Source organism: Delphinus delphis, chromosome 4 (assembly GCF_949987515.2).
Source record: "Delphinus delphis chromosome 4, mDelDel1.2, whole genome shotgun sequence".
Lineage (NCBI taxonomy): Eukaryota > Metazoa > Chordata > Mammalia > Artiodactyla > Delphinidae > Delphinus > Delphinus delphis.
This window is the reverse complement of record NC_082686.1, coordinates 96,218,954-96,241,818: the sequence shown is the minus strand read 5'-3', so window position 1 is coordinate 96,241,818 and position 22,865 is coordinate 96,218,954. Positions and strand designations below refer to the sequence as shown.

Here is a 22,865-nt window from a genome sequence, read left to right as displayed (position 1 = left end):
AAACATAGTTATAGTTATCTCAGTTTTTTTTAAAGTAACTATTGAGGATGAAGAAGCTAAAGTGACCTGTTTGACTAACACTCATTTAATATTTAAAATTATTCAAAAGATGTTAATAATTAATAAGAAAATATAAGACAAAATTTTACCCCTTTTATAATGGTCCCTTTTTCTGATCACTAGGTTCTAGATAAAGTTATGAATGCTTGTGTTTATGTATGTTTGGATATAACTTGGTCACTTGTTCTAATTAGACACACACAGTCAGCCTGTATTCACTTTAATTAGATGTATTTTGGGCCATTAGGAAGATTTTCCTCCTCTTTTCTGTTTTAATCTTATCAACTAAATAGGAATATTTTTCCAAAAATTTAACATATGGGAGCATACGTGCATTTGTACTTCTGGAAATATAAACATCAAAATAAGTTGTAATAAAAGAAGATGGTATTTCTGGAATCTTGCAAAACTGGTTTAATTTTATTAGTGTTGCTTGTAGTGTGGTATGGTATTACCTGTGCACTCTCCAACAAATTCCAAAGGCACACGGAGTTCTACAGTTGTATCTGGGTACTTAACAATGGAGGGGTTTTTGTGTAACTGAAATCTTGCTGTAGTTAGTCTTCCCAAGTGTTGGGAAAATACAAAAGGTGTTCATCGTGTTCAAGAAGAATTCAAATAGTTCACAAAAAGTAGAGGTATTTGTTGACATATCTATCTGGTTTTTTTTAGAACTCCATCAGTGGCGAGAGATATTGATGATAAATCCAATGATGGCCGTGAACCCTTTATTGACAGCATCAGGGCATCAGAGGATTCCACTGGTTCCCTCACCATTTGAACCTCCAAGTGTGGATAGGTATTTCTCTTCAATACGATATTCCAGTCAAAGGAGAAAATGGATATTATTAAGGTTTCAAATGCTGTTAATCCCAGTGTTGTTTTATTGTCTAATGTTATTTCAGGGAACTGTGGTGCAATAAATCTGCCGGCCACATCTTCAACAAACTTCTCATCACTTCCCCTTTGAGGCCTGCTTGATGTCCTCACTCAGCAAATAGCTAAGAAGCACTTTCTATGTGACAGGCATCGCATAGGTGCAAACGTGGATGTAGTCTGCTAGGGCTGTGGTAGCAAAATACCACAGACTGGGTGGCTTAATTTTATTTCTCACAGTTCTGGAGGCTGAAAGTCCTAGATCAAGGTACTGGCAGGTTTTGTTTCTCCTGAGGCTTCTCTCCTTGGCTTGCAGACTTGACTGCCTTTTTCTCTGTGTCTTCACGTGCTTTTTCTCTGTGTGCAAGCACTTCTGGTGTCCCTTCCTCTTCTTATAAGAACACCAGTCTTACTGGGGCGCCACCCTTAGGACTTCATTTAACTTTAATTACCCCCTTAAAGGCCCTGGCTCCAAAGACAGTCGCATGGTGGGGCAGGGGTTAGGAACACAATTCAGTCCATAACAATTGGGTATCCTGGATTTCCTGTGATAGAGCAATTCTTTCTTTGCAATAAAAGTGAAGTTATCAGTATTTTGGTTGTACACTCTGGCAGTTTCCTGTCTTCCCTTCTTTTGAAGATATAGTCTGACATTCCGAGGAGAAAGAAAAATTCAGTATTTATGCTTGTTCATGGAGCATGAACAAAAGAGTTGGACTTCTAGAGACCACTGAAGTTCGGAGAAATAAATTGTCCACCCAGGTAGTCACTGATCCCAGATGGCAAAACTCAAGCCACAGTATGTTTATCAAATGAGGAAAGAATGTTGTGGTCAAGAATGGAAAATCAGACATTGGTACTGATTTGATTGGATCTTTTTTTTTCCCTGACATCCCTAAAACTTCCCTTTCCTGCTTTCTCTGTTGTGTTGGCAGCTGAGTTAGTCCTTCCTTAGTAGAGCTCTTCCTCCTAAGCTTTCTCATCATATTTCTACTTAAGCCAATAGAGACTGCAGGACTTTTGTACTTCATTTTGGGAAGAGATGATAGAATCCCATATGGCAATTAAAAAAAACTCACTGTCTATGCAATGGAAATTTTGTACAATTCCATTCATTTTACCTAATTTGTATCTTTTTTTTTCTTTTATTTTTTAACATCTTTATTGGGGTATAATTGCTTTACAATGGTGTGTTAGTTTCTGCTTTATAACAAAGTGAATCAGTTATACATATAATGTTCCCATATCTCTTCCCTCTTGCGTCTCCCTCCCTCCCACCCTCCCTATCCCACCCCTCCAGGCGGTCACAAAGCACCGAGCTGATCTTCCTGTGCTATGCGGCTGCTTCCCACTAGCTATCTATCTAGTGTATATATGTCCATGCCTCTCTCTCGCTTTTTCACAGCTCACCCTTCCCCCTCCCCATATCCTCAAGTCCGTTCTCCAGTAGGTCTGTGTCTTTATTCCTGTTTTACCCCTAGGTTCTTCATGACATTTTTTTTTCTTAAATTCCATATATATGTGTTAGCATACAGTATTTGTTTTTCTCTTTCTGACTTACTTCACTCTGTATGACAGACTCTAGGTCTATCCACCTCATTACAAATAGCTCAATTTCGTTTCTTTTTATGGCTGAGTAATATCCTAATGTGTATCTTTTTCCCTAGAGATTTACTGCCTCCCATTGTAGCTCCAACTGACCCAAGACAGTTTTATGTTCCTTCCCAATTTGGATTCTCTGCTCTACCAAATGCAAATATGCCGAACGTGCTGTCCAGTCATGTCTACTCAGGTATGAGCAACAGGTGGCTCTCGTCTGTGGAGCCACTGTGAACTGGATTGCTGCATTAAGCTTGCCATCAAATTTACTGCCAAATTTTAGAGGCAAAACTGTATGGTGATTATACTTGTAGTTTCTATAATTACTACCTAGGTTTAAATCATGGTTCCACCACTGTGTAACCAAGTGTAAGTCCCTTAACTCCTCCAACCATCAATTTACTGATGAATAACATGAAAATCTGCAATTACTATCTGTCTTATCTTACAGGCAGGAACTGATGAGGTCATGAGGAGGTGAGGTCTGAGAGTTAAAGGCCCTGGGGCAGTTTACATATGGCCTGATAGGCCATAGTGAGGACCTGCCTTTTATTCTGGGGAAGAGGGAAGCTTTTGAGGAGTTTGAGCAAAGGAATGACATGGTCTGACTTACAATTTACCAGGATCACTCTGGCTGCTGTGTTGGGGACAAACTTGATAGGATTAAAGTTCTGGAGTTAAACTGATGGGAGTTAATGGGCTATTAGAATAGTCAAAAGATTATGATGGATTGGCCCTGCGTGGTGACAGTAGGAATGGTAAGAAGTGGCTGGATTCTGTAAATACTTTGAAGGTAGAAACAACAAGATTTTCTCAGAGTTTAGATATGAGATGTGAAAAGAGGAGAGGTGTTAAGGATGACATCAGAAATTTTGGCTGAGAAATGGGAAAGGTGGAGTTGCTCTTCACTGAGTTGAGGAAGACCATGAAAGCAGGAGTTCTTGGGGCGGGAGGGATATCATAGGCATTTGAGATGCCTAATAGACAATCAATGGGGGGATGTCTGGAAGGCAGCTGAAGTCCAGGGAGGACTTCTGGAGACAACCTGGAGATATAATTTTGGAAGTCATCGGGATATATGAGACTAGATGAGATCATCCATAGAGTGGGTTAAAAGGATGAGTTACAAGTTAAAAGGATGATCCCTGGGACATACCAACAGGGTCTAGAAGATAAACAGAGATATAGAAAAAGCAACCACTGATGTGGGAGGAAACCCAGGAGAGGACGGAGGCCTGGAAACCAAGGGAAGAAAGTGTTTTAAGGAAAGAGTGAGCAACTGTGTCAAGTGTGCCACTCAAAGGCCAAGTAAGATGAGGACCAAGAATACATGATTAGATATAGCTTTGTGGAGGTCATTGATGATCTCGATAAGAGCAATTTCAGCAGAGTGGTGTCAGTAAAAACATGAGTGTAGGGGCTCAAGAGGGAATAAGATTGAAGATCAGATTGATGCATCTTATCTCCCCCAAACTATATTCAGTGAGTTTCTGTTTGTCCCTGCTCTCCAGTTCCAACAACTCTGAATACTGAGTTAGCCGAAAAGTTCATTCGAGTTTTCCATGTTACAGGAAAACCCAAGTGAACTTTTTGACCAACCCACTAGATATGAACAATGTGAGTGAAAAGCCTGAGACAGAAAGAAATAAGATTGGTGCCAGGGCCAGTGAAGACACTGGCCTGCCTGGACTTAAGCATGTTGTCTGCCGCAGTGCATGTGGCTCCACTTCGATGAGATTGAGCAGGGGCCAGGTCTGAAACTAGACACACCCACTGGAGTGTGACAGGCCCATCAGCTGAACCTGGGTGGTAGCCCCATCTGGCAGCAAGAACCAGGTTAAATCTATAGCCCGAAGTTACAGGCAGCAATTAAGCAGACCAGTGAAATAGCTGCATTGCTGACTCAGAAAGAGCTTCTTACTGATGAAGAATCCAGAAACTGCCAATAGTTGGATACAAACAGGCAGGTTGACAACCTGTCCCAGGAACAGAGGTCAGTCTCCCACCTCAAGGCTGACGTGTAAGAGAGTAAGCAAGGGCAAGGGTAGGGCCTCAGTCCTATAGAAACCGAGCCACTAAGTAAGTTAGCAAAATAGGGATTAAGACAGGGATCTGTTTCAAAATTTGGGATGTTAGGTAGGGAGTGGATTATTACAACAGGACTAGCACTAAGTTTGATGTCAACTATTTGGGAAAGAGAAAGAAACTTGAAATAGGTTTGATGAGTCCACATTTCATAGGGTGCTAAAATCCAGGTAATGAGAATTGTACCCTCTACACTGATCTTCTCACATGGACAGTCTCTGCATCCTTGGGCATTACCCCATGGGTTGGCAGTCTTACGCATGCGGAGTGGCTAGGCCCATGAGCCATGGCCGTTGAGCCTGCGTGTCTGGAGCCTGTGCTCCGCAACGGGAGAGGCCACAACAGTGAGAGGCCTACATACCGCAAAAAAAAACAAAAACAAAAACAAACCCAATGTATTATTTCCAGGGATTTCAGTGCATAAAGAAGCACTTAGTTACTTTTTTTTAAGGTCAGCTAATTCTTTTCTTCCAAAAAAAAATTATCAGTATTTACTGAAAAAGCAAGCGATCAAGAGATCCACAGTTAATTTCATCTTTTTCCTTTTGAAGTATGGTAGGGAAACATTGCCAGTCATGAGACCCATACTTAAAGAAAAAAAGTATCTGGGGAATTCCCTGGCAGTCCAGTGGTTTGAACTCGGTGCTTTCACTGCCAGGGCCCTGGGGTCAATCCCTGGTCAGGGAAATAAGATCCCGCAAGCCGCAAGGCGCAGCCATAAAAAAGAAAAAAATTATCTGGTGTTATCATGCCATCACCAAAGTGACTCTAAGATTCTGAACAGCCATGAACTGATAGCAGTTCCAACACTGTGCTCAGTTGGTGGTTTTTTGCAGATACTGTTTTAAATCATTATATTTTCTTTCATTATTTTCAAGTGGATATTGTTAATTTGTTTGTGGGGTGGGATGGTGGTTTTCTTGTTTAAGGTTGGGGCATTTTGCCACCTGAATCCATAAAGGCAATGGCTAGAAGGAATGAAATGATTCAAAGGCAGCATACTGCCAGGTAATGTAACAATGTTGTTTTATTTTCTATTCATTCACTTGTTTGTTTATTCATTTGTTATATATATACTTTTCTATATATTCATTCATTTATTGTATTTGTGTATTGTTTTTGTATGTATTGTTATATTTGTGTATATGTATTCACTGATTATACACACACACACACACACACACACACACACACACTGATCACTTTCAAAAAGTAGTCCAGGAATATTACAAAAAGAAACATATACAAACATGTACACAGGTTGTTTAAGGATAAAAACAAGATTAGAAATTACACAGCGAAGCTAAGTCTACAGATCACAGTAGCTTGTCAGTGTCTCATAATTAAAATGCCTAGCTGTGATTCCTTTGAAATTCATACTGGCATTTCTGTCTTAAATGACTTCAGTTCTGCTCAAAGACAGGAGCCAAGCTTGCCAATCCCACTTCAAACTATGCCATTAGAGCCCAGACAGCCCCCTGTCAATCTAAAAGTGGCCTTCAACAGCCAGGAGAAACACACAGCAGTGATGACTAGGTTATTGCTGAACATTAAGGGGTCCAGGTGATGACCAATAAGCAAAGTAAAGTAAGCAAAAATACCAGCAAGTCTTCCCCCCTTCTCCCTTCCCCAACCCTTACCACTGGCATTAACTTTAACAGTTGAGACTTCTGTGTTTCTTGAGTCTCACTAAAATTGTACTGTAAGGTTTAAAAACTTCTTCCCAAAACTTTAATTTCTTTGAGGATTAATCTCTGGCAAGAAACTAATGCTGTGCTGCATTCTCCCCATCCCTGCTAAGATTGTCACATCCATTAGAGACAGTGCTCTAAAGACTGGCCTTAGACTTCCATTGTGAGATTCAGCCAAACCCTTCACCTCTGATCTTACTCCAGACTCTCCTTCCCAGTGGCTGTCTGGGAGATTCGTGTTTACACCTAACAGACTTCAGATAAGTAGCATAAGGACTCAAAAGAAAAGCAGAGGTGCTACAATAGGGAAGGCAGAGGGCCATTAAAATGATATTTCTAATGGTTTTGTTGGGTTTATAAAATATATTGTTCTGTTTTTAGGATGGAAATGGAAATGCATGCCATTTACCAACAAAGGAGAATAGAAAAAGTTAATTCCAAGGGACTAGCAGGCCTAGGGGTACCATTCCTTTATGGCTTCAGTATCCCAGCTGGCCCAGCCACCGACCATGGCAGGAGCATGCTCCCTGCCAGTGACCTGCATGCTCACAGAAGCGCCCTGAGAAACTTTCAGGGAAACCCCATGCTAGTGGCAACCGGTCCGCACTTTCTAGAGAGCTGGGGGCAGAAATGTCGTCGTCTCAGGAGAGGTACAGGGAATCAGAAAGTTCTAGACAGTGACACCGAGAGTTCTAAAAGTGGAGTAGAAGAAAAGCCCCTAGGCCAAACCCGTGCAATTCCCTGTGAAGAGAATGAGTATGCAAAAGACCCAGAAACAGACACTCTCAACAATCACAAGTTGGGTGAAACTGAAGAAAAGCCATCTACAGCTCTTGCCCACACCTTTGGAGAGCTGGAGCGCGGCCATGGAAAACCCTGGGGAGCTCATGGCACTCCCCTGGAAGAAAAGGCCTGGGACAATGGGAAGGAGAAGGCTTCAGAGCAGGTTTTGGCAGCCTGTGGTGAAAAGAATGAGGCTTACCCGCCAGTTCCTCGACCGTCTCTGCCAGGTAGGAGTCCAGGGGCTAATCCTCATGAACCGCAGGTCATCAAGTCCCTGGAGTTATTACATGGTGAGCTGTAACCACTGTGTTTCTTTTTATCCTCCTTCTTCTTGATCCTACTTAGAATTACCTCCTCTTGAAAAATTTATTACATTAGTTCCAGTCAGCCATAACAGTGCAATGTATCTGTGTTTATATATTTGCTATATAGAGAATTTCAGCAAAGGCTAGGAAGGTAAATATGAGGAAGGATGGGAAAGCCTACCAGAATTTTTAATTAACATTTTAATTTAATTTTTGATTTAATCTAATCTCTTCAACACAAAACAGAGGGGCTTCTTGCTTAAAAGTATGAATTCAATCTCCCCTGTATTTAAGTGTAGAAAAAATAAACAATTAAACAGAAGCTCTTTCAGTGCTCACTACTGCTATGATACTCTCTAACCTAAGAGTATTAACACACTACCCCCTGCCCCAAAAAGACACACTGAATAGTATTCAAGAACTTCTTTAGATAAAAAATAGTTTAAAACTGGAACTTCTTTAGATAAAAATATTTTAAAACACAGGGATTTGGATATGTGTAATCTAACCACCATACCGACTGCTTCCCTGACAAAATATTAATTTGCCATTTTGATGAAGATGTAGCTAAATTCTCACATGGCTTAGAGAGCATGATAAATCATGTAACATCATAGAACATGGTAGTATTAATCTGGAGAATGAAATCCACAGGGTATTTCTATTGGAATCTGAGAGAAGCTGGAACTTTGTTTTTATTTATGATAAGGTTGTCATTAAAGATCCTTTAGAGGAAGAAAAGAAAGGAGGTAGCTAAGCTTTTTTAGAAATCATCTCTCAGTAACTCTATCTTTTAAGGGGGTTATGTGTAGATCTATGTAAAGGGACTGCTCTGTGGTAATAGAACATGAGGAAATGAATGTAACTATACATGAAACTGTACTCTTAGCTTCCCCCTTTTCCCTTTTCCCACAAAATAATTTTCTTTCTGTTTTAAAGGAACACATGTGCTTCTTACAATCAAGGAAAATCTATCTTTGGATGAAGATATTCAGAAATGGACCGTGAATGACGTGTACAACTTCATTAGTGGCCTTCCAGGTTGTTCAGACTATGCTCAGGTGACGCAACATTTAAGTATTTTCTTAAAAGTTAGACACTTTGAAATATACTTCCTTCATAATGAGTTCTGTTGAACTTGATTTTGACCCCAGAGAGCATTCCTAATAATCTCTCCCTTTGTATGTCATTGGCTCCCCTGGAACAGAAGCCTCTGATTGGTGGAGCTTGGGTCATGTGCCCACCCCAGCCTCAGGGGAGGCTGGGAAAGCCAGTGTCTGGCTTTAGTTTCTGTCCCATTAAGGCTCCTGAGATGTGGAATTCTCCCAGAATTAGGAGGTTCAGAGGCCAAACATCCAAGAAGAAGGAGAGGTGTCTACTGTATTCCCTGCTCATCCATTTAGCAAACATTTGGAGGCATGTACTTCTGTATCAGAAGTTTTAGGCTACTTATCATACATAACAGAAATATATACTTTATTCTAAAAAGGACAAGAAGGAAATACATCTGAAAAGTTGGAAATTAACTATTTTAAAATTCCGTTTTTATTCTGGGGCAATATATAAAAACGCCTACACACATAATTTAATCTGGTAGATAAATACTATTTTTTAAATTATAATGAACTATCAGGACACTTGAAAAGTAAAACTAGCCTCACTTATATGGGAAAATTGGAGATAAAAATGGTGGGTTGCCAAGTTTTTGAAGTTTATGTCAGTGCTACATTTTCATGCATATAATTTACTTTTTCAAGTGATTTAATAACACAATTCCAAGCAACAATGTGCCTACTAAATCTGGTATAACTATCTTTGGTTTATATTTTAAAGTAAAAGAAAGCAAGGAAAGGACATTATGATTTAACTACATCATAAGTAACTGATGTTAGAGATAACTTTTTTCAGATCTCATTTTGTGATATTTTCTTCAGTGTAATGCTGTTAATTTTTTAAAAATTTTCCTTCCTTCCTCCCTCCCTCCCTCCCTCCCTCCCTTCCTTCCTTTCCCTTTCTCTTTTTCTTCCTTTTTTCTTTTTATTGGACCAATGGAAAAGTCATATAGAGTAGTGATTAAGAGTATGGCTTATGAAACCAGAAAGTACAAGTTCAGATCCTGGCTTTTCCACTTTCTGGACATGTGACCTAAGACAAATTGCCTCCCTCCTTGGTGTCTCGGTTTTTTTCATCTGTAAAATGAGGATAATAGTATAATACATTTTCAAAGGATTGTTGTAAGCATAAATGAGTGCCTGGCACTCAGTAGATTCTAATTTCATCATTGCCTCAGAGGCTTCTAGAGAAAGCAGAATCTCAAGTTACTTATGAGGCAGGTTGTATTCTTCAAGTCACCTACTTTGTCTTTTTGCATACCTGCTAAAAAAATTTGTTCTGTTTTTGCCTATTCAATGAGTATAACCTTATTATTTTATTACTAGTCATTAACCGTGGGTAAGTCACTTTTTAAATGTATCTATGCCGCTTTTCAAGTGGTACAATGAAGTTACCAAATTCTGATAACCAGAAAGAAGCAACCCCATGTATAACGAACATTTGATTACTGACTTCTGATGGATTGAATCTGTTTGAACTCACTATTTTTAATCAGTCAGTGATTCACAGTCATAAAAATGCAGTTTATAATAACCACTCTTGTAATAAATAATGTTACATGTATTTCATACTTTATAATCCCAGATGTCCCCTTATGGGTATAAAGACGTCACATAAACACGAAGACCCCAAACTTTGCTGACTCATTACCTCTTACCAACAGGATGTTGGTGCTTCCTTCCCCACCCCAAGAAGTGGTACAGTGATTTCTAAGTGTTTCTCAAATGTGTTTAGGATCAAGTCCTGCTCTTGTTTCCTCACTAAAGTCAGTTCCCCTCTTAGCAATTGCTGGTGACCTCAACAGCAAGGATGCCACACTCTGCTGGGCATGACCAGGCTGTGTTCGGTGACAGTGTTCTGTACAGAAATGGGGAGCACCCCCCTGGATGCAGCTGGGTGCCGTCTGAGCGCAACAGGCTCTGAAGTAGCACTGCTTGTGCACAGCTCTCACAGGAACCCTTGTCTGCAATGTGCCATCCGCTTTTACTCACAGCCCCTGGGACTACTCAGGGCCACACCCCCTGTCCCCTTCTCTGTCCTCTTCTTCCTCACCTCTGCCTTAGGTGCAGCAACCTCCAACCACCCACCTTCTGCAGGTTGAAAAAGGAAATTCAGGAAAAAATAACCGCAGTGAAAATACAAAGCCCCTTGCAAATGAAATCTTAAATAGCTGTGAAGAGAGGATGGGTGGTTCAGCCATTTAGGGACATCCAGGATACCCTGTAACACATTTTTTTTGTTCAAAGTCAATGTCTAGTTCAAATAAGTCAGCAGTGAAAGTATTCTCTCTAAAAATAAATGAAATTATTAAAAATACATGCATATTTATACCATGCACTTGGCCCAAGCTGCTCTCATGAGAATGAAGTGAGGGTATCTTCTGAATGACAGAGGCATGTTCTGCATCCTTGCCTCAGGCCCAGGGTCCATCCACCAGGACTGAAGGTTAGGCTCTCATGCATTTCAGGCCCTGGGTGCCAGCCTACCTCTGTGTGAAAATTTATCTCTGTGATTTCTCCTTCTTTGGATGATCTCTCATGGTCCCTTCACTGCTCAATGGAATCCCTACAAAGGAAGGAGAAATTAGGTAAATTTTCTACCATAAATATAGGTGACTATTTTTATCAGCACTCCTTTTGCTGATTAGCAGTGGGGTTAAGCAGGGAAAATTCTGGATCAGAATCATGAACTATACATTATTTTACAGGTTCTCTAACAGGCAAGCTATGATTTTTGGGCAACTCACTTAACCTTTTCTGTGCTGGTTCTCTCATTTACAAAAAATCATAATAATAGCGCCTACTCTTTATTGGCAACAGACTATGTGCCAGGCACAGTGCTAAGTAAATTATTTAGATTGTCTTTTAAATTTAATCGACACCATACTTCTGCAAAGGAGATATTAGCTCTATTTTGCAGCTGAGTAAAGCTGAACTTCAAGGTGGCTAGAGGACTGCTTAAAAAAATGTGTGTGTGACTCCAAATCTAGCTCTTTCCATCATAATTACTCTACATTGAGGCTATTGGGCCATATGATTTTCGGCCAAGGGTACCTGGGGCCCTAGGAATTCTCAAAGGTGGTAGAAGGTATGCTTAAGTTATTCAAAATATTTCAAAACAACAGACAACCTAAGAAATATCATACATTTCCCCAAAATAAGGCTACAGAGACTAACCCAAACTGTCCACTTTTTTGCTTTGGCCCAAATTAAGTTACTTCTATTAGCCATTCTACAATTTGATCAGTTAAAATAGGAAAAGAAATAATTACTTAATAAATATAGTTTGTAAATAACTAAAATCTGTTAGAACACAAAGTTCCTGGTACAGAAGTTTCCCAAGAAGAATCCAATTTTCTGCTGGTCCTGAGGCATGCCCTCCGAGGCACGGAACACACAGTGGAAATGGGACAAATATGGTTCCTCTTCTCACGGAGCTTGTAGTCCAGAAGAGGGGCACCGTAAGGGATTCCACATCAGCGTGACCATGCTGGAGAGGGCAGCTACGGGGCATGGTAGGAACACACAGGAGGGCCTTACGGTTTCCTAGAGGAAGAGGCATCGAAAGTGAGACCTGATGGTGAGGAGTTTACCACCTGAGGGGCAACAAGGTGAGAGGGAGGCAAAGGAGGAATTTCCAGGTGAGGACCAGAAGCCAGAGAGAACTTAACATGGTTGGGATTTGAGAATAATTTTTAGTGGCCAGAGGCCAGGGCCAAGGTGGGAAAGGTGAGGATGGCAGGATAGGGGACTGAAGAGGGAGAAGGGATCAGGCCACAGAGACTTGAAGGATTGTGACTTCATCCCGGAAACAGTCTAGGTTTTAAGGAGGAGTGGCGTGCTTAGCTTTGTGTTTCAGAAAGGTCGCTCAAGTTGCTTTCATGAAAATAGGTTAGGTCTTAAAAAAAAGACATTTAAACAAAGCTGACATCTTTTGTGTTTAATAAGGTGTTTAAAGATCATGCAATTGATGGAGAAACTTTGCCATTACTCACAGAGGGGCATCTTCGAAGCACTATGGGCTTAAAGCTGGGGCCGGCATTAAAGATCCAATCGCAGGTAGTGTGATTTTTCGTAACTAAACGTGTTAATGGTATGAAGCTTAAGAGAAATATGTTACCTTTATCTTGTTGTAACATTAACAATACCTCTTTATTAAGCTTTTCCCCTCTGTGGTTGGGGACATGATAAAAGTGAGGGAACCTGAGGGCTTCCCTGGTGGCGCAGTGGTTGAGAGTCCGCCTGCCGATGCAGGGGACCCGGGTTCGTGCCCTGGTCCGGGAAGATCCCACATGCCGCGGAGCAGCTGGGCCCGTGAGCCATGGCCGCTGAGCCTGCGCGTCCAGAGCCTGTGCTCCGCAACGGGGGAGGCCACAACAGTGAGAGGCCCGCGTACCGCAAAAAAAAAAAAAAAAAAAAGGGAACCTGAAAACTTTGGACGGGGCATTGGTACACGTTCCTAGTTTTGGTTGGGAAGGCACAAAGCAGTGGTGTGCTGGCCAATGTTTAACAACCTGCTGTCTTTAAAAATGGACCCCAATTCGTAGCATTTGTCAATTTCTGTGGTGTCAGTCCTCCCACCATGGCTGACAAACTCCATATGCAGCGTCACTGAATACAGAATTGGGAAGAGATGCACAGCAGCTCCCCATTTCAGACTGTCTTCACCATGTGGATAGCACAAGTGTAAACAACCTCAAGAGCAGAGATAATAATAAACAATTATAGTAAAATAAGTAGGTAAAAATAATTAAGTGATAGGTTTGGGGTATTTAATACTTTAGTTTGCAATATAATATATCTAATTGTAACTTTATATAATTTAATTTTTAATAATGGCATTTCTGGCAATTAGCTTGCAAATTTCCTAAAATTATAACAATTGGTCTCAAGAGCTGGAACAAGCCAGCTCCAGAGCACCACTTCTCATCACTACCTCCACTGCTTCATTCTGGTCTAAGGCACTGTCTTCTCTCGTTGGATTACTGTGTTAGCCTTCTAACTCTTCTCCCTGCTCTGCCCTTGCCCACCCAGAGCGTATTCACACAGCAGTAAAGAATGATTCTTCTAATACATGAGACAGATCATGTCACTCTTCTGCTCAAATGTCTGCAATAGCTCCTCATTTCTTTCAAAGTCCAAGTCCAAGTCCTATATTATTTGCAGTCCTCTCCAGCCATCACCACCCTTGCCTTCCTGACCTCATCTTCTGAGTCTCTCCCTGCCAGTTACTGCTTTTGTCAACTCACCTCTGGATGCTGTTCGAACATCTAGACAGGTTCCACCTTCACACTGTTCCCCCCTCTGCCTGTGATGCTCTTCCCCCAACATCCTCATGCTTTGTTCCCTCATCTCCTTCATCTTTGCTCCACCAAACCATCTCAGTGAGGTTTGATTGGTTCACCTTACTTAAAATTGCACACGACCCAGCCCCCATACATACTACTGCTATCCCTTTTTCTGGTCTTCTCTTTTTCCCCATAGCACCCATCACGTTCAGTCACACAATATAATTTATTTATTTGTTATATTTATTTTTGATTTCCCTCTGCCCGCACTAGAATGTAAGCTCCATTAGAGCAGAGATCTTTATCTGTTTTGTTGACAGATACAACCTTAGAACGTGCAAAACCCATAATAGGTCAATAATTATTTGTTGAAAGAGTGAGTTTCCTAAAAGTCAAACCAAGAAGGCTCAACTAATTCTTTCAGAATTTATACAGTACTTTACTTATTCACAATACATGCTTAGACCAGGAGCTGAGTTTCCAGAATGTTCTTCAAAACCCTTTTTATTTTTCCTAAACTTTTCAGGGTAAAGAAGTTCTTTATTTCTAATGCAAATACTTCAGTGTTTCCATTGATGTTCTTTTTTTCAACTTCTGATTTTGGAATAACTTTAGGTACAGAAAAGTTGCCAAGATAGTACAGAGAATTCACCTAGCTTTTCCTAATGTTAACATAATACATGACGGGGCACATTTGTCAAAACTAAGAAATTAACATTGGTACAATATAATATTCACTTTTAAATGATTGATTTTTCTTTCGTGAGGAAACTGTACCTCTTGGAGTACTTACAATAACACTGCAGTGTTTTCTCAAATCTGATTTTCTTTGGCTTTGGTCTATCACTTGCGTTGCACTTTTTGTTCTGCTTTGTCCTTACAATGTGGCCAACCCCAAGTCATTCTTAATCTTCTCCTCACTTGCTGCTAGCATTCTTATGCTCCTATCTGATATATATAAGTGCTTCCATGCAGCCCAGCTGAGCTGTTATATCCCAGGCCCCATCTACCAGCATAACAGGACAGGACTCCCACAGAAGCTGGGGGTGGGGGGGAGGTGGAGGGGGAAGGTCCAGCTGATGCCAGATGTTCAACCAAGCAGAACAGTTGTAGAGTCCTTGGGATTGGGAATTTCCAGGGGTCCCATTGAAGCAGGAAAATTGGAAGGTTCTGAGTAACATCTGAAAGTCCCAGAAGGTGAGCAGGCAGGAATCAGTGGATAACAAAATCTCAATCTCCAAAATGGGAATCAAGGGCAAAGTTCCATTACAGCAAGAACTGCTAAGAAGAAGGAAACCTACCCTCCAGAACAGAGACGTAGAAGGTAGACCGGGACTGAGCACACAAGGAAAGGGGTAGGAGAAGAAAAAGTTACTGGAATTTGAGACAGATATTATTAGAATGGAGGGAGCTGGCGGTTTGAGCTGTAACAATGTGAACAATATAGAAATCTCCTGGGTCCCACTCGGCATCAGGTTTGTGTAGGAGCCCGCTGGTTAGTACTAGGGCACCAAGTGCCAGCGCAGCCTTATTTATGTCTCAACACTAAGCCCACTGAAGGCCTGTTGTGTGCTGAGGTTCTAAAGAATTCCAGCCTCACCTGGAGAAGGACGGGCTGGGTGTTGGTGAAGGTGAAGTAGGGTGTCTGTGGGAACCCTTGTGGGACCATTGGGAAAGGAAGAGCTAGAGTGAACTCAGAGTAAAATAATTGTGTGTGCAGATCAACCACAGCAGAACCAAGAACAGGAACTGGTAAGCTCCTACCACCTTGATATCCAGTTTTACAATGTAAACACTATGATTCTAAAAGAAAAAGCCCACCGCATCCTAGAATTGTGTCCTTCTAGATGTCCCATGCCTGAAATTACCTCAGCCTCCCTGCCACCTGTGGCTTAGCAGAATATGCTGTGTTATTGAAAGAATTCATAGATGTAATTACTATATTTTGTCTTCTAAGGTATCTCAGCATATGGAAAGTATATTCTACAAGAAAAGGCTTTCACTTCCTACCCACACGAAACAAGCATTCAATCAACCAACAGATACAAACCCTCTTTTGGATTTTAATTCCTGGAGTGATACACTGGACGTTCCTTGTTCCCAGGATATGATCATTCCTAAAAGAAATGAGCGAGATACTATGAGAAATTAAAACCCTCACAGAGCAAGAACAGTCTTAATCGGTTTTCTGAAAAGTCTGGCATATTCTGAAGGGTGTGCGGGGGTTTCCCAGGACCAGATGGCGGATCAGAGGGAGAGAAAGCCCACCCTCCTGAGCTCTCTGGGAGGAGGCCTTGCCCAGGCTTCCTGAGGTGACCACATCACAAAGCGGCTGGAGCCGTATCCTTGGAAGCAAATACTAAATGAAGGATAGAATTTGCAAACATCAAATTTGTATATATAAAGAGGTGTATTTCTTTTTTATCCTTCCAGTTTTATTGAGATACTATTGACATAACAGCACTGCATAAGTTTCAGGTGTACCACATAATGATATGACTTAAATACATCATGAAACAGCTATCACAATAAGTTTAGTGAGTATCCGTCATCTCTTATAGATACAAAATGAAAGAAATAAAGTTTTTCCTTGTGATGAGAACTCTTAGGATTTACTTATTTAACAGCTTTCATAGATAACATACAGCATGTTCATTCTATTTATCATGTGGTACATTGCATCCCTAGTACTTACAGCTGGAAGTTTGTACCCTTTGACGACCTTCATTAAAGAGGTCTATTTCTGATTTTCAAAAACAAAAAAAGAAAGCTATAGTTGGGTGTTTCCACGAGGATATCTGTGCAGAAGCCAGAAAAACTGACACTGAAAAACAGCTCCTAACTGTCTTCACTGGCTTCCCATCCCCCAGCCCAGAGAGAGACAGAGGCAACCCAGTGGAGCCAGAAGGAGGAAGAAGAGAAAGTGAAGTACAAAATAGAGAAATAGAGGAGCTGAGCACAAGGCCCCAGCTTTTCTCATGGCAGGCTTTCAGCCTGAAGGAAGCTGGAGAAAGGAACGGGCAGAAGCTCGAACCTTAAAAGTTCAGAGTTCGACTGTTACTCATCTTTTTCCTTCTGATATGAAACCATGTTATGACTAAAAACAACTGGAGGACTCCTTATGACCTGAGAGGGAGAGGAAAGGGCATAGTGACCACCTCCTATTTCACCCAAGAGGTGGGGAAGAGTTACCTCCTCAAAGCAGTACTGAACTGGCAAGGTCGAGGGGAGACGATGACGGCAGCTTCTGCGCGTGCCCTGTGGAATCCCACTCTTTCAACTTCACATTGAACAGAAAGACTGTGAAAGGATCCGCAGGGAGCTGATAAGCGTTTGCTCAAGGAGGGTATTGGGTGACAGCGGTGTGAGGGAGACTTCTTACTATATATCCTCTGGTACATTTAAAATTTTTAACTATGAGAACGTATTTTCTGTTTTTAAAATTTATATTTAAAATAAACAAACTGGGACTTCCCTGGTGGTTCAGTGATTAAGACTCTGAGCTTCCACTGCAGGGGGCACGGGTTCAATCCCTGGTCAGGGAACTAAGATCCCCCACGCCATGGGGGCGCAGCCAAAAAATAGAAAAAATAAAATAAAAATATAAACTGTGGTAGGCAGCTTCTAAGATGGATGCCAGTTACCCTTGCTTCCTGATGTTGATACCTTGTGTGATTCCCCTCCCCTTTGGGGTGGGCTGCAGTTATGACTCTAAGGGATAGAAGATGGAAGACATGACGGGGTGTCACTTCTGTGGCTTCTGTCACAGGTCCTCTCTCTCATTCTCTTTGGATTGCTCGCTCTGGAGGAAGCCAGCTTTTCTGTCTCCAGGCGGACCTGTGGAGAGGACCGTGTGACTGAACTCGCCAATAGATCTTCTGAGGCCTGCCAATAGCCACGTGACTCTTCCCCAGGTCAAGCCTTGAGATGACTATCCAGCTCCTGCCCACAGCTTGACGGCAGCCCTGTGGCTGACCCTGAGCCAGAGGCCCCCAGCTAAGCCGCTCCTGGGTTCCTGACCCACAGAAACTGTGATAATAAGTATGTGTTGTTTCCAGCCACTAATGGAATAATTTGTTTTGTAGCAATAGATTCCTAAAACAAACAAATTGCATTGATAAACATAGGTAGCGTGCTTCCCATGTTCACTTTTTGATTTGGAAGATGGGCTTTTGAAGTCATTTCCCCACAAGCCATGTTGATTTAGTTGATCTTTGCTTTCTTTCATTTTTAATGTGAAAACAACAGGGTTTTTTCCTGACATAAAATTATATTATACTATCAAACATGCTTGTGGACCAAAGAGAGAGTATTGGTAACTTTGAGGGGATAGAGAGAGAAAGAGAGAGAAAGGCTCAGAGAGAGAAATAATACTTTCAAAGTTCAAAATTTTAAAAACTATTTTGTCACATAACCTTTCACCTGCTGTTATTCCCAGCATATAAAAGTTTCACAAGGTGCCAAACGTGAGTTAACAGGTGTTATGGTATGGGATAAAAAGAAAGCTTAATTAATACTTTTAGTGGCAAAGGGATCATGGGATTCCATCCATATGATGGCTTTTGAATTTCTTTTCCCTGCTAAATGAGTCAATTGAGTTGGTAACTGATTCACTTGAACAGATGTGTCTCAATGTTACTCTAAGGAAAATGTCCTTATGTCATCCTGGCATGTACTATCACCAAAAAAAGCACTGTGCTTAATTTTAGAACCATGCATAAAAAGAGAACCACGTAAAGGAGGCTCTCCCCAGCTCTCAGCACTCTTCTTTGGAAGAAAAGGAGACTGAAGTTGCTTGTCCACACTAAGATTATTCTTTCCAGATTCATGACTCTAGGGTACCTTTTAACAAAAGACCCACTTTAGTAATCAAAATTATTTTGAAGGGTGAAAACTTTACTCATATTATCATATCGAAATAGTTTTTAACTCTTCTGCAAATTCAATTTTAGTCTTGATTGTACTGTGTACCCTTTGGGAGAATAAAATAAAGAACAGCAAAAACAACAACAAAATTCTCTCTCATGTTTGAAAAACAATCACAATAAAAATGTGTTTGCTAAATAGGCTCTTCTGGCTTATGAAACATTCTGTTTAGACAAGGGGAATAAACATCCATATAATGGAGTACTATGTAACTGTTCCTCTATGGAAGTATTAAACAGCTATTAAAAAGCAATAATAGAATTCAGATATCACCACTTTGCACCCCTAAAAACTAATGGACCTAAACAGTGATCATAAAGGACTATTAACACCCCAAAAAGAGAAACAACCAGACATTATATGCCTCCTCATGGAAGCTTATGAAACTTATGAATATAGCAAAATCCAAACTGGGGGAAACTGTATAGTAGAAATGACTTGATTTTCTTCAACAAATAAATTGCAAGGAGAAACAGAGAAAGGGAAAAGGGAAACCAATAGATTAAAAGATACTAAAGATTTAAATCACCCAGATGTAAAAGTTTTAGGAACAGGTGGTGATGATGGTGGTGCTACATTGTGAATGTTATTATTGCCACTGAACCGTACACTTTAAATTGGTTAAAATCACAACTTTTATGTTATATATATTTTACCACAATAAATTTTTTAAAGGTTCATATCACCAATACAATTATTTGGATGCCTATTGAATATATTGTTTAAAAAAAAGAGAAATAATTGGGGAAATTTGAACATGATTGATGATATTCACTTCTATTAAAGAATTATTGTCTGTTTTTTAGATGCAATAATAGTGACATTTTTATTGTGGTAAGGAACATTTAACACGAAATCTTTCCTCTTAACAAATATTTATGTGCACAATATAATATTGTTAAGGCACAATGTCGTGTAGCAGATCTCTAGAACTTAGTCATCTTACCTAAGTTGTTTTTTTTTTTTTTTGAGTTCTTATCTCTTAGAGATGTATACTGAAATATGTACAGATAAAATGATATATATTGGATCTGGGATTCAATTTTACTTGACCTACAATCTAATAAATTATCCACTTATTATTTTATGGAGCCTGGCAGAATACTCAAGACCCTTGGGTCAGAGACAAAGAACTTTATTACTCATGACACAATAAGCAGCACAAACATTAGCATATTTGTTTTGGGTCCCCTTGCTCTCGGTGCCACCGGGGTAACACAGATGGATGGCTGCACGTGCAGTGGGTTGCTTCACAGCTGTGGAACACTGAGTTTGGGGAACTCACTAGTCTTACAGCAAACAGTAAGAGCAAGAAAGACCTACTGTTTGTCCAGGGGTGGGAGTGGAGGGTGGAGGGGTGGGGAGGAGATGTTACCTCATTTCTTAAAGTTACTGAGTACACAATCAACCTTGAGCAATGGGCCTGGTGAAAGCAGTCAGGGCCTTGGCATCTTGGTCCATCCAGCAAGATCTGTAGGAACATAAGAGGCCCAAAGAAGAGTCTCTCGCCCAACAATATCATGACATGAATTTGCTTCAAAAAACCCTTTGAGAAATGAGGGTTTGGTAAGTCAGTGGGAGTATAGTGAAACAAGTTTGGCCATGAGTCAATACTTGTTGAAGCTGGGTTGTGAGTATATATGAGTATATAAGGTCCACGGTACTCTTCACCATTTTTTTGGTATATGTTTGAACTTTTCCACAATAAAAGTTTTTTAAAAATCTGTTTACTAAAGAGTTATGCGATGTGTATGGATTCCAATATTTTTTAATAGAATATGCAAAAATACATATTTGTTATTTTTAATTTATGGAATATTTTGTTCTGCCCAATACTAAGAATATACTTCAAGCTAATGCTATTCCTCATTATGGTAAATATATACATTGTCATCTCATTACAAATATATGAAAGGTCTGTTTTATAGAGAGTTGTAGTCAATTTACTGTACTTTTCCAGCCTGTCCTCTGCCAAGTGAATGTGTCTTCACATAAGCCAACAACATGAGGTCCAAGGTCTTCGATGTATCTGCTAAGAATTCTGAGATGTCATTGTACAGCTGTGAAAAGTTAATCTCCCCAGGAAAGGTAAGAGTTCACTTGAACATCATTGGGTGCCATTTTGAAAAAAATCAGAATGCTTTTAGGTTGTGCATATATATTTTTTAAACTAAACTTCTAATGTATTTCACCACTACCACCCTCATTCCCTAAGGAATGGCTCATTCCCTAAGGGGTGGATTTTATTTTGCTAGTTAGAGTGACAGAAAGTTTACTGATTGTTTAATTGAATTAGATTATTATCTCTTTCATTTTGCTAAGAAGTTATTCTCATCAAATAAAACAAAAGCAGGGACTTCCCTGGTGGCACAGTGGTTAAGGATCTGCCTGCCAATGCAGGGGACACGGGTTCGAGCCCTGGTCCGGGAAGATCCCACATGTTGCAGAACAACTAAGCCTGTGCACCACAACTACTGAGCCTGTGCTCTAGAGCCCGTGAGCCACAACTACTGAGCCTGCGTACCACAGCTGAAGCCCGCACGCCTACAGCCCATGCTCTGCAACAAGAGAAGGTCCACTGCATGGACCTAAAGTCTGTCATATAGAGTGAAGTCAGAAAGAGAAAAATACTGTATGCTAACACATATATATGGAATCTAAAAGAAAAAAAAGAGAAAAAGAAAAAATGGTTCTCATGAACCTAGGGGCAGGACAGTAATAAAGACGCAGACATAGAGAATGGACTTGAGAACATGGGGAAGGGTAAGCTGGGACGAATTGAGAGAGTAGCACTGACATACATACACTACCAAATGTAAAATAGATAGCTAGTGGGAAGCAGCCGCATAGCACAGGGAGATCAGCTGGGTGCTTTGTGACCACCTAGAGGGCTGGGATAAGGAGGGTGGGAGGGAGACGCAAGAGAGAGGGGATATGGGGGTATATGTATACATAAAGCTGATTCAGTTTGTTATACAGCAGAAACACAACATTGTAAAGCAATTATGCTCCAATAAAGATGTTAAAAAAAAAGCCACCGCAATGAGAAGACCGTGCACCACAACCAAGAGTAGCCTCCGCTCGCTGCAACTAGAGAAAGCCTGCACGCAGCAGCAAAGACCCAATGCAGCCAAAAATAAATAAATACATACATAAATTAAAAAAAAAACAAGAACCAAAAGCAAGGATCTCAAATACCTTGTTACTGTAAACAAATTTATCACCTTTTTTCCTAGTTCAGGCTGCTATAATAAAATACTACAGACTGGGTGGCTTATAAGCAACAGAAGTGTATTGCTCACAGTTCTGGAAGCTGGAAATCCAAGATCAGGGTGCCAGCACGGTCAGGTTCTGGAGAGAGTCCTCTTCCAGGTTGCAGACTGCTGACTTCTCATTGTATCCTCACATGGTAGAACTCAGAAAGCTGGAGCAAACTCTTATGACCCTTCTTAGAAGGGCATTAATCCCATTCTTGAGGGCTCTACCTTCATGACCTCATCACCTCTCAAAGGCCCTACCTCCTCATACCATCACATTGGGGGTTAGGATTTCAACATAATTTTGGAGGAACACAGTCTATAACACCTTCATAGGCCCATTTTCTGTTAGTCTTCTCTCAACATTCTTGGGTTCTTTGATGTCTAAAACATTAGTCAGCAATCTCAGATGCCCCTCTGTGTCTTTTTGGGGTAGGGGAAATAGCCAAATTTCTGAACTTTTTTTTCACAGTTCCACTCCTATATAGAGAAGAGCTAATTTCACTTCAAAAAGGATGTTTCTCTCCTAATAGGCTGGGCCACGAACTGCCTTGAATCACAGACTAGAAATGCCTTTCAACTGCTCTTTGAACACTGCATAATGTCCTGTGGAAGCTAGAAATTTCAGTGCTTTCTATATGGGACAGGTAGATAATTTGTTGAACGCTCAACTTGTTTCTTGACATTTGTGAGACTAACCCAACCAGTTTTGTGAAGGAAGCACAATATTTGTTGGAGTTATGTCAAATGCAGTGCTGTGTTTTGCCTTGATAACAGAACTCTGCTGCAGTTATTTTTTTTTTACTTTCAAAACAGGTATGATAAGTGTTTATGAAAAGCATTTGTATAATTTAATAAATAGTGGGAAACAGTTCCCTGATAT

General features: G+C 40.6%; 1 protein-coding gene across 1 annotated transcript; it reads left to right on the top strand.

Moving 5' to 3' along the window:
* The first annotated feature begins 758 nt into the window (after positions 1–758).
* On the top strand, positions 759–15,951 carry SAMD7 (sterile alpha motif domain containing 7). Its single transcript, XM_060009999.1, has 7 exons — positions 759–859; positions 2,604–2,728; positions 5,550–5,628; positions 6,693–7,321; positions 8,339–8,460; positions 12,460–12,570; positions 15,757–15,951. The coding sequence occupies exons 1-7, from the start codon at positions 759–761 to the stop codon at positions 15,949–15,951; spliced, it is 1,362 nt and encodes a 453-aa protein (XP_059865982.1).
* Positions 15,952–22,865: the final 6,914 nt, after the last annotated feature.

Coding starts and splice junctions, on each gene's coding strand:
- SAMD7 (XM_060009999.1), top strand. CDS start 759: ATGATAAATCCAATGATGGCCGTGAACCCTTTATTGACAGCATCAGGG. Junction 860..2,603: donor GAACCTCCAAGTGTGGATAG/GTATTTCTCTTC, acceptor CTTTTTCCCTAG/AGATTTACTGCCTCCCATTG. Junction 8,461..12,459: donor GTTGTTCAGACTATGCTCAG/GTGACGCAACAT, acceptor GTGTTTAATAAG/GTGTTTAAAGATCATGCAAT.